General features: G+C 41.0%; 2 protein-coding genes across 2 annotated transcripts; one reads left to right on the top strand and one right to left on the bottom strand.

The window, feature by feature from the left end:
• Positions 1-850: 850 nt before the first annotated feature.
• On the top strand, positions 851-4,366 carry LOC133743412 (protein MLP1 homolog). The gene is made up of 3 exons (XM_062171346.1): positions 851-1,844; positions 2,140-2,826; positions 3,307-4,366. Exons 1-3 carry the CDS (start codon positions 921-923, stop codon positions 3,889-3,891), a joined length of 2,196 nt encoding a protein of 731 aa, XP_062027330.1. The 5' UTR covers positions 851-920; the 3' UTR covers positions 3,892-4,366.
• Positions 4,367-5,359: 993 nt separating this feature from the next.
• LOC133745902 (probable cellulose synthase A catalytic subunit 3 [UDP-forming]) lies at positions 5,360-11,672 on the bottom strand. The gene is made up of 14 exons (XM_062174064.1): positions 11,334-11,672; positions 11,050-11,236; positions 10,747-10,970; positions 10,534-10,642; positions 10,257-10,431; positions 9,732-9,998; positions 9,304-9,649; positions 9,083-9,220; positions 8,867-8,992; positions 8,519-8,731; positions 8,147-8,426; positions 7,062-7,258; positions 6,590-6,940; positions 5,360-6,482 (listed from the first exon to the last, which is right to left on the bottom strand). Exons 1-14 carry the CDS (start codon positions 11,418-11,420, stop codon positions 5,898-5,900), a joined length of 3,285 nt encoding a protein of 1,094 aa, XP_062030048.1. The 5' UTR covers positions 11,421-11,672; the 3' UTR covers positions 5,360-5,897.
• Positions 11,673-12,607: the final 935 nt, after the last annotated feature.

Consider the following 12,607-nt stretch of genomic DNA (forward strand, 5'->3'; position numbering starts at 1 on the left):
TCAACATCTCCACCATTCAATTTTTAGGTCTTCATGAGTACATCACATATGCAAATTTTCAGCTAAATTGATAATCGTTAAGGTACCGAACTAGATCAAATTAATGGACAAACCGAATCTGTCCAACTTGAACCGTTCATGTTCATAATGGTTAATTACGATTATGAACACGTTAACGATCATCAATTTGGCTGAAAATTTGCAGACTGAACTGTTGAGATGCCGATAAGTAATCGAAAAGTGGGTTCCATAAGAGATCTTTTAAATTAGCAAAAAAAAAAAAAAATCATTTAAGCTGAAGATCAAGGCCTGTTCTCCGTCCGCAAAACCAAAAAAAAAGTGCGGATTCAGTGCCTTCGTCCATCCTCTCGCCTCGATTAGGCGCCGACGGCGACACTGCTCTTGCCAGACGGAGACCAGGCCTCGATCTTAAGCTTCTTCTTGCTGGTGGACTCGTCGGCTACGAGGTTATAGTCGACCTTGATGGTGCATGAAGTTTCGCCTCAATCACCTTGACCTTCATCTTCATGGTGACACCGTCCGGGAAGCCCATGATCTCCGTCTGATAAGAGCAGCACTATTGTCGGCGCCTGATGCAATTGTAAGGATGGATGTTTGCCCTTTTGCTACATTGCGGATGTCCTCTTCTGATCGTACCTAAAAACTCAACAGTTGATATGTAGATATGCGGCCAAAAAGTGACCCTAAACCCTAACCTCGCTCTGAAATTTCAAAGCGAGGCCTCACTCTGGATATGATCTGTATATATATATATATATATATATATATATATATATTTTTTTTTTTTTTTTTACTAGGTATTTGACCAAAAAATGTTTTTGCTATGTATTAGCAAGAGTAGAAGAGCGTAGGGAGTCTGACCAAAAGTAAAGAGGTAGAAGAAGAGCAGAGCAGAGAGAATGGAGGAAGAAGAGGAAATGGATTCTCTGTTCGAGGGCATGGTGTTGTTCGACCCCACTTCCAATTCCAGTTCCGACTCACACCATCCTCCTCCTCCTCAGCAGAATCAGGACAACGCCCAAGATCCCAAACTTGAAATTGAAGCTCCGCCATCATCATCATCATCTGAACCCCTCGACGAGAACCTCTTCTCCGACCTCACTGTCCAATTCCAAACCCCACCACCACCACTAGACCAAGACCAAGAAGATCCGATCAAAACCACATCCAGACAGAATTCGAGTTCCCGGAAGAAAAAAAGAGCCGCCGGATTAAGAATCGGTTACGCCAGAGATGCCAACGCTCACTCTCACGATCGCTCTCTCTCTTTCGACGCCGATGACGTCATCATCGCCGACGGAACCGATTCGCTTCCCGAACCCAGCCCTTCTTCTGTATCAGTATCAGTACCAGTCCAATCCCAACCCGAACCCGAACCCGAAGTCGAAAACGAACCCGAACCCGAAGTTGAACCCAAAGCCGACGAAGCTGAAGCGACTCCGGAGCTCCGGTTGGATCAAAGCAAGGCCTTGATCGCGGAGAAGCTGAGCAGTGCTCGTCAGTTGGCGGCGTCTGTTTCCTCCGCCAGGAAGGACGCAATTGCGAGGAGGAGGACGGCGGCTGACAATCTCAATCTGGCTTCTGGCGATTACGCCAGTCTAGAGAAGCAGCTGGAAGAGGCCTGCGAGGCAGAGGATTTCGAGACGGCCGAAAGGCTTAGTGACAGCCTTGCTGCTGCTCAGGAGAAGAGGCAGGCTCTGTTGGCCGCACTCAGAGATGCTGAGGCTGAATGTGATGCTGTCGACTCCAAAATGCATGAGGTTCTCCAATCCCAGATCGCCGCAGAGGAACAATGCGCCTCTCTCCTCCAACACTTCGCAACTGTAAGTACTCTCCACCTCTATCTTTTGATTGTTATTTACTATTGTCATCATATCAATGCATGTTCATCTTGTAAAAGCTAGTTTAGAGCTAGTTTAAGTAGTTTGTAGATAGAATATATAAAGGATCCATTGTGTATTTGCAATTTTGCGAACTAGTAAGTAGTTTGCGGATAGATTGATCCCTTATTCATTTGTAATTTTGAATACATTCATTTGTTTTTTCCCATTGTATATAAGGATATGAGAATATGACAATTGATGAGTAATGAGTATGATCGTTGGTTCTGTATCACAGGATGCTTCAAGTAATGCAGATTTGGTCTTAAAGGCAGCAGAGGAACTCTCTTCCACGGAAACAGACAAATGGCTTTCATCAACTGAAGCCTTGGAAGCCAAGAAGATGGAATTGGAAATTGAATCGCATATAATTGGTGATGCAGGGCTTGTCTTAAACAGTTCCATTGAGACTTCAGTGGAGGATGACAAGAGAGAGAAAGAATCTCTCTGTAAGAAAAAGGAAACTCTTATGGACGAACTGGAGAAACTTCTAGCATTGGTGAGAGAGAAGGAACAGGAGATTGCACAAAATGATCGTGACATCCAACAAGTTGAGGAAAAGATTGCTAATGTTCTCTCCGGCTTCGGGGAGATGCAATCCACTATTCAGGCCAAGTCTAGTAACTTGCAAGAAGCCCTTTCCCAGATACAGTTGGAGAGTGAAGCTCTGTCAACAAAAAAGACAGAAATTGATGCTGTCCTTACTCAGGAGCAAGAGAGGGGAGCAAAGTTGAGGGAACTGGCCAGGGTTTCTGCAGAGGAAGCAGAGTCATACCAACAAGTTGCTGCTCTTAGAAAGAGTCTAATGTCCTCTATTTTGAAGTCCAGGGAAGATAAGGTCAGACTAGCAAAGACAGAGGAAAAGCTTTCCGAGGATGTTCAAAAGCTCCAACAGGATGTTTCTGCAGCAAGAACTTCACTTCAGGTATTGTTCCCTAATTTCCACCATTAAACTTCTTCTCCTAGATATAGTTTTGTCCTGCATAGGTGTTATGTTTTTCCTTGGCAACCACCATGAATGATCTCACTTACATAGTCATATCGGATGCTAATTTTCCTTGTTAAAATGAATAAGTAAGCCAAGAAATGGAAGAATTATATGTTCCAGATTCATGAGTATGAACTTAAAACCTACTATGCAGAAGTTGGTTTGTTATGCTTATAATTATGCTTAAGATTGAGAAGCACCGTCCTGCAGCCCAACCCAGTTGTCTCAATATACAAAACTACCTGCTTCCTTTCCATTTGAAAATGTTAATGTTTCTTCTAAAATCTAACTTAAACATCTGAGTTATGATATTTTCAAATCCTCTTGATCTCCCAGTTTTCTTCCTCTTCCCTTTTGTTGCCATTTTCACTACGTCATGATGCCATTTGTTAAACAGAGTGCTTTCCTTGTTTTCAGGAACTGTCTTCAAGAAAGTCAAGCATTCAGCAAGATATAGCATCCTCTAAGCAGAAAATTATTTTCATAGATAAAAGAATCCCAGAGCTGGAAGCAGAAAAGAAAGTTGCTGCTACTGCAAGAAATTTCAAAGAAGCTGCACGAATAGCTGCCGAGGCCAAGTCATTGAATGTTGAAAAGGATGGTATACAGATTGACATGGAAAAGGCCATCTCAGAGCTTGAGAAGCTTGAGGAAGAGATTAAAGAGACTGTCAACAGATTGCAGGAGACTGAGGGGCACATTTTGTCCAAGGAAAAAGAGGTAGCAACGGCCAGGTTTCAAAGGTTGCTACTGGTATCTGGTATTGCTAAAGCAGAAAGAGAAGCTGCTTTGGAGTTGGGTGATCTTGAAGAAGCTAACCTGCTGCTTGCAGAGGCTGAAGCAGCAGACTCTGAAGCCAAGGAACTTGAACCTATATACAACTTCAAATTGGAAGAGACTGAAAGTCTACCAAAGCACTTTATGTCTATGGTGCTCATATCCAATCTTGGGAGGAAGCAGTTGGAAGAATTGGCAGCATCTGTTCAAGTTTCTTCAGCATGACAAGTAGAAGAGCAAGATTGAGTTAATTTATTTAACGATGCTTGCGATATTGGGATCCACAAGTTGAAGAGGATTCCGATATTGAATGACAGAGAAGGTGGAGCAGCGTAAGAACTTCGTTCCACAGGCAATATCCATCAATTGGGATTGTGTTTTCCCTTCAGCCATGTGGTTACTTCCTTGGACGCCTAAGAACGCACTTTCCTCATCTTAATGATGAAAGGTTTGGACTCCCTACCCCACAATTCATGTTCCCTTGAGCTGTGTCTTGTCAGTAGTCGGGAGAAATCCAGCCTCCAACCTCCAACCTCCACCCTACATTTTTTTTCCTCTTTTTTTTTTTCTGTATAATTTAAAAATGAGGAAGTCTTCAACATTTTCAGTGCATAGAGCAATTTTGTGCTGCATAATTTTGTGTACCATACTATGTTTATTGGCCCTTACAGTGTAATTGGAGTTTTTCTTGGTAGCTGCACGGGCAAAAGTGCGATGATGAATTGATACGCTTTTTTGAGTGGGGAAAAATAAAATCCTTGTATCAATACATAGTTTTTTCACTGGTACCAAATCTCATTTTCATGTGGAACAACATATTTTGTTCACTTTGTGGTAGCTGTGAATCAAATCTGATTTGGAGTAATATAATTTGTTTATTTGACTCGTTTCTTTTTATTATAGAGAGAACACTAAATTTTCCTTGTATACATTGTTGTTCGCTGGGGATTATTGGATTTCAGAGTTTGTAAGTAAGACGGTATCATTGATCAGAATTTTGGCATCAACAGTCTTGTCAATTCTCGATTGATGTGGAATCTCCTAGTACATCTTTAAACGTCTGTCATTGATCATTCCTTCTTTATTTCACCGTTAGCTTAGAGTGTCCACCAAAAAGAATAAGTTGATCATGAGAACAGCTAACAAATTGCAATAGCTAACCGCACGTTATTAGCTTGCAGGCTTTCCAACATGCACAAAACAACTCATTCGTGCTACAAAGTCGTCCTTTTATAAGCCGTTGCAATTGATTGTTATTATCTTCTTATCATTCCTTCGTTTCTAGACTGGCTTCTGCTTGCCTGGCACTTCACAGCAAAGGGATGCAGCAGGTTCTTTTGCTCACATTGCACTTCCTTTTTTCCTGATGAAATTACCTTCATACTTTGACGGCATTCTATCTTCGTCAATAGTGGCAATCAGAGCACTTACTGACTTTAGGGAAGGTAGGGAAGTGCTGGTCAAGACTTACGACTGAAGTGAATCTTATTACGTTGGAAATTTATCTGTCAAGGTACTGGAAGCTCGAACTAGCAAAATTAACATCTACATATCAGTTATGGTATGTCATCTTACATGATGGACCTTTTCTGGGTCCATTCAAAACGAATTTAAGAAGGTTGCCGTAGACGGAGGTTCCGACACAACACTTGTCCTACATTCCACTACAAGAGAACTGAACTGAAACACAAAATGTGGAAAGATACTTCTATTTCACAGCCTGTGCGTTACAAAAAAGCCACAGGCCACAGCACAGCTTCATTGATCAAAAACATCAAACAATAAACCCACTAACAATTTGTACCGTTCCAGAATCTCTTTGCTTTTGTAGTTACAACTTACAAGTTACATGCAGCAGGACATGCCCTGCTGTTATTGCAAATTCAATATTGAGACAGAGAAAGAGACTGGTGATAAATAACAATAATACACAAAAACAGTGTGGTTCTTTCTTGTTCACCCTAACCTATCTCGTCTTTATAAATTCAACTAATAAAAGAATCGGAGCATTGTTGTACTTTGTGCCCAACAGTCCCACCACGAAAGAAACTTACAAAACAGCAGCCTTCAATCTTCATACACGCATTTTAATCTACAGTTTGCAGACCCATCACTGATCACACCAAATCTTTTCTAGTGTAGTTTGTATCATTCAGACATCAATTATACCGTGATTGAGGCTATGGTTGCGGACTGCTGCCGAACGACTGAATTTGAATTTGAGTGTGATGTTAATTACAATCCAATCCACATTCCTCCAGGACGGGGCCATCCGACTTGGCCAAGAATGGATCAATTCGGACCCATAAAAGGGAGAAGATGGAAGCCAGCAATATTGACCACACAATAATGATGGTAGGAGTCCTGTTCTGCCTACCAAGCAGACCCTTGAGGAAAGGATAGAGATGAACAATCACCCAGAAGGCAAAGAAGAGCTTACCAAACAGAGGCCCCCATGACTCATAACCATTATTTATTGCATTTGAGATTCCGGCAACCACTCCGACGATGTTTATTATGAGCAGAGTTGTTGGTGGGATGAGCAATGTCGTCCATTTAAACGCGTAAAGTTCTGCGAACTCTGCATCGTCTCCTCCCTTTGATGTCACAGTAAAGTTTGTATCAACACCAGCTAAAACCTTTAGAAGCCCCTGAAACACCGCAAATAAATGAGCTGACACTCCTCCGATCACCCAAAACTGCTCATTTCTCCACCATTCATCAATGCCAACATTACTCCATCTCATTTCCAATATGCCTGTTGCGAAAATAGTGATGAAAAGAGACAGAAACCACAAGCTAGCAATATTGGTCATCTGCAAGTACAGTAAAATGTTTTCTTTCATCAGATAGATACATGATGTATTAAGTAAAAAAAAATATTAACATATAAAGAGCAGAGCAAGTCTTTTATATTCATTACCTCCGGAGTGATAAATTTGCCTGTTAGCAAACATACAGCAGGTAGAGTACAATAGGCAAGAAGTGGAATCGATGTCCATGGGTACACTGTAGCATTTATGTAAGACAAACGCTCCAGCCACTTTAGACCCCCACCATACCCATACCAAAGAGGGCAATGCCTGCTCAAAAATATTTCAATTGACCCAAGGGCCCATCGAAGGACTTGGTGCAAACGATCAGAAAGGTTAATGGGGGCAGATCCTTTAAATGCCGGTCTGTCAGGGATACAGTATATGGATCTCCACCCATGGCAATGCATCTTAAAGCCTGTCAGAATATCCTCTGTAACTGAGCCATAAATCCAGCCAACCTGTATCCGAAAAGTAAGTCAAATTAAGCAAGTAATAAGAATTATAACTGTATTAGATGGTGAGTAAATAAACCATAACTATGCAACCTATTCCTACTAGATTCCCAAAACTAGATGTTACCTCTTTTCCCCACTCTGTTTTATCTTCATAGCCACAGCTAATGACATGAATAGCTTCTTTTAGCAGAGATGCAGGGCTAGTGCTTTTCAGTGAACCTCCATCCTCTAGCAAGGTGGATGCAACAAACACAGGAGACTGCCCAAACTTCTTTTCCAACTTGTGCTCAGGCATCAGAGCCAAATTTTCAGTTTCAACACCTGAAGACAGATATCTCAAGTCAAAAGACAGATTGGTTGGTAATAAACAAAAAATGGGGTAGATTTATTCTATATAAAGAGGCATATCTTGACAGTGGGAGCAAGCATTAATTGACTGCTAGTTAAATGGTACAAAAATTAGCAGCAAACCTTCCTTGTATCAGACAATGCAAGCAAAATTAATCCCAACTTAGTATGTCCCATAACACATGTTTTCTTCAATCAACCCACCATCACTTAACTGGTTGCTCATAGCAGAACTATGTAGAGGGCAAAGGGGCATCTCATTTTTGGAATACAGTGTTCATGATATCCCAGAGGATAGATACAAATAAAAATAAAAAACCAATATGGACATTAATACTTTTGTTTTTCGGTCAAGTGGACTTCAATATTTAAGCCTGGCTTTAATGACCATCTAAAGTATTGTCAACTAAAGATGCATAGCAGTACTGTTGGAGTTGTGGGGTGTTGAAATACTGAGGCAGTAGGTGACCACAAGAGACCTAATGAAGAATTGAAGAGCTTATATATTTTCATGAGTGCCAGTTTGTCGTGCTCGGGATAAATGCATATACATGTTGCACTTCTTGCAACAGAAAAGTAGATATCAAAGACTAATCTGAATCTTAATGAAATCTGCAGATAAAGCTCAGGCACAGTAGTTTCAAAAAAAAAAAAAAACTATTTTTCAATTTGTGCGACTAAAAACATCTTGCTGTAGTTCAAGCGAAGGAGGCTGGTGCATGCTAGTGCACTTCACATCCAGAGTGAAACCAACGTAAAAGCAAAAATATCTCAATCTGCCGGACAAACTGCCAATATTTATTGATCTGCCCACAGATTAAAGCTCATAGTGAAAGCGTTTTGAAAATGGCAAGAGTTTACCTTCAATGCCCTCTTCGATTCCCTCCAGAGCAAGCACAGGGGCTGGATCTCCCTTTCTGGAATTTCTCTTCTTCAAATCAGTTTTAGGTTTGTTGGCCTTCTTCTTCTTCCTTTTTCCTGAACAAAGGCAACAGCACCATGACGGCAAGCAGTTGCATGTCCTGGTTGGTGGCTTCTTTACTTTTGGAGCATCAAAGCCATAAAGAGCCTGCCTTCTGAAGACACATCCAGTTCCGACATATATAGGTCCTTGGATCCCATCCAAACCTTTCATGTTAATCTGTTATCAATGATGACTTATTTGTCAACTTACAAAAACAAAAAGTATGAATTGAAAAGGCAATAAAGCAGTCTCACTGTCTAGAGTCTTACGTCAAAGAACACAGTATTTCTGTTGGCATATCGATCATGCTTGTCAATACCATCAAACCTCTGAGGAAACTGGACATAGCACACTCTCTTTCCTTGCAACGGATCCATCATGAAACACATTGACTCTCTAATAGCCTTACTATTGTTGATGTAGTGATCACAATCCAAATTCAACATGTAAGGTGCATTTGTGAGCACAGCAGAGACTCGGACCTGTTCATACAAGATGACAAGAACACATAACTCCCAAAGAACAATTAATAATAATAAAAGACAAAACAATCATGCAGACAGTCTATCTCTCTCTCTCTCTCTCCCTCTCTCTATCTCCCTCTCAATTTAACTTACCAAGGCATTCATAGCTCCAGCCTTTTTGTGATGAGTAAACCCAGGTCTCTTTTCTCTCGAAACATATACCAGGCGCGGTAATTCATTCCCATCTGTGTCAAGCCCTCCACTTTGGCCAAGAAAAACCTAAGAAAATGCATTTAAACTCATTTATGTCAAAATTCCTTGCAATGGAAGTATACAAAAACGTCAAAATCAAATTCCAATGTTACAAACCTGAATCATCCCAGGATGATCACGAACACTATTTCCAGGCCACGGAGTTCCATCCTGCATTGTCCACCCTTCTTCTGGCACCTTTGTAGCTTTAGCAACCAAAGCATTAATTCGAACTTTAAACTCTTCGTATTCTCTCTGCAAAATATAGTAAGCAGAACATTCATCATGTATTCTGGAATGAGTAAGAGAATGTATCAGCTGCTTGTAACAACCATTACCTTCATTGCTCTCCTGTCCTTCACAAATGAAGGGAGTACCTTATCTCTAAGATAATCTATCTTCTGCGCAAAATAAAATTCAGGTGCTCGTGGTTCTATGTTAAATTTCTTACAGAAAGGGACCCACTTCTTAGCAAATTCAGATGTTTCTGATAGTGCCTCAAATGTCAGCATAGCAGCACCATCATCCGAAACATAACATGAGACCTTGTCAACTGGGTAGTCCACTGCAAGAATGGAAAGAACAGTGTTTGCAGTCACCAGAGGAGGCTCTTTTAATGGATCCACTGTACTGACAAAAATATCAACTGGAGAAAGTTGTGAAGGCTGGCCCTCCTTCTCATACCTAAAAAGAAACATTTAGCGCAGACATTAGGTATGTTCAAAATGCAAACTCCATGAATGCATATGATATTTGGATAACTTACCTCAGAGACAATCTGTCGAGATAAGTTTCCCTGTCAATGGGAAGCCACTTGGGAAACTGATCAAGAATCCAGGAAACACCAAACCAAATCTCACAAATAACTGAGATAAGCCACAGTGGATATGCATCATTCACAGGATTCAGGATCCGATAATGAAAGAAGAACCCAAGAGCAACAAGTCGAATTATGATGATCATTCGGTAAGGGTTGATTTGGCTCGATGCAATTGGCAACTTTCTTGACAAGGGCTGTCTTGCCTCGTCCATTCTGATCCACAAGCAACATAAACAATTTCCATTTTAAAAAATATGGTATAGGAACTGGAAATATTATAAGCAATTTTATAGTAGAGAAATTAAACTAATACTAAATTACAATGTATTAGCTCCTGCACTGGATTTTATATGAACGCATTTCTGCGTTGCCTCTATTAAGGATTTAGGAACAGAAATTGGGCTAAAATGATAAGATACAACAAGTTGCAACCCTCATAAGAAAGGAGCAAAGTTGGAGAGGAGCCCTTACAATGGTAGATCAGGGCCATTTCCATCATAGTCGTAATCTTTGCCACCATTTTCATGTTTCATCATCTGTAGTTTCTCCTGCTTTTGTTTCCAACTTTCCATCCTTTCCTTCCAAGCAACACTACCATAGCCGTAAGCAGCAAGGTCTTTGGAAGGATCCATGGATCGGGGTTGCACTGCAAAAAACGCATGTGGTATGTATTCAATTTCAAGCCAGCTGAAAGAGGTGAGTAGATCCTAGTGTAGGATAATTGTACTTGTGAGAACGTTGCGGTTACCTGGAAAGGCAGGATCTGAGAAAGGAAGGGGGTGGATCCTTTTGCCTCCGGAGTTGGCTCCCATGAAAGAAGGAACCAAAGCATGTTGTTCAGGAGGGATATCATCAACCTGCACCATCAACAGCTCACCAACCATTAATTGAATCATATATATCAACGATCGAAAGCAAAGAATTCGAGTGTGAATTGAATTGGAGGGAGAGCAAGCATTACCATTTGACCATTAGTAAGGAGAGGAAGATGAGGAATGGAATGAAGATCATTATGGAAATCGGAGGAGACCGAGGAGGCGCGGCCATAGCTCATGTGGCCATGGAGCATTGCATCGGCGGAAAGCGCATGCTGCAAATCGTGTCGGTTCCTCCCATCGAAACTGAATTCGTTCTCCAAATCATCCACCCCGTCTTCTTCTTCATCACCGGCCACCCTCGCACACCCTGAGCATGATTGTGAACTCAGATACTAGTACTGAAACTGAATTGCAGTCGATTACGGAAGCTAGATTGATGAGATTACCTTTGAGACGTTTGAATCGGGTCTTGCACTGAGGACAGACTTGGCTTCCTTCTCGGCGCTCATACTCGTAGCAAGTCCGGCAAACTGGGAAGGCACACTCGTTACAGGCCACGAACAATTCCCCGTCGGCGTTGAGCCCCACGTCGTCTCCACAAATCTGGCAAATCTGCCCCTTCAACCCTTTCGGCTGCAAATTAAACAACATAATATTATTCATTAACGGACCTGCAATAATTAACCAAATAACTCAACCAAGCAAGAAAAAGCAGAGGTGAGAAACCTACAGCAGAATCTCCGTCGCGCTCGCGGCGGATGACGACGAGCTCATTCCGGTTGTGAGAGCCGGCCACCAGACCAGCGTTGGAGTCCATTGAATCAGATCTGAAGCTGCTGCAGCTGAGCCGCAAGCCACTCAAGCTTTTAAGCAACCAAAGCTACTCCCGCATCTGCTATGCTATGCTTTGCTTTCTCTCTCTCTCTATCTCTCTGGCCTCTGTGGAGTGAGATGAGAGTTGAGAGTTGAGAGTTGAGAGTGAGGTGTGTTTCTCTCTTTAGCTTCTCTGAAAATCTCCACCGACTAATTAGCCCTCTGCTTTTCTCTCTCTTATCATTTCTTTCTTCCTCTCTTAATCAATCACATCTCTCTCTTCTGTAATTTCTCTTTTCTTAATTCTTACCAGTAAAATAATTAATTGATACATCTCAGCTACTACGCAAATCCAATAATGCAAAAATTTGATGCTTGTTCTTTTCAAAAAAAAAAAAAAAAAAAAAAAAATTGATGCTTGTTAATTAGCAATAGTCTTATTAATATCTCGGCCGACACAGCTGATGCGTCATTATTACTCACTTCTCCATCCATCATCTAACGGTAACGATCTCGTCAACGATTATGAAATTAATGTGATCTGCTGCTGGCGTAATATTTTACCTCGGGACAATCAGCACTGTCTGTCTGGGGCGGTAAATCAGGAAAATGACGGCGGGATAAAAACAAAAACAATGCAAACGGAGCTGGCCTAGATTTGTTGACGCTACACATGGGAATATCTCCTCCTCCATGTTTCTCTTTTCGTCGGGGAAAAAAATATCTCTTTGCTTTTTGTCTGGTTTGTGAAATATCTGTAATGTTTTTTTTTTTTTGGTCTGGAATTTCTGTAATGTTGGAATCACCGATTTAGCCTCTAAGAGTGGTTATAAATTTGTGACTACAAATTAACAACAAGGACAACCGAACCACTCTCTTATCTTTCTCATGATACTGACAAGAGGGTTGGAACCAATGAGTATTACCCAGGAAGGTTAAAATTAGATAGAAAGTTAGGGAATCTAAATTTAATAAAGTTTGATGAAATGTATTTTAATATGAATTGACGTATACATCGAAATAAGACAAACGATCTTCTTTAAAGATTTTTTTCTTCTTTTTTTTCTTTTTATGAAGGTGATTTGTTAGTTACATACTTATTACATGTACAACTTTACATGCAATTATGGAATTGTTACTGTGATTCATTCCTTTTTAAACTTAAGTAAAGCAAGAATGGCAAGTAATGCA

The sequence above is a fragment of the Rosa rugosa genome, chromosome 4 (genome assembly GCF_958449725.1).
Source record: "Rosa rugosa chromosome 4, drRosRugo1.1, whole genome shotgun sequence".
Classification (NCBI taxonomy): domain Eukaryota; kingdom Viridiplantae; phylum Streptophyta; class Magnoliopsida; order Rosales; family Rosaceae; genus Rosa; species Rosa rugosa.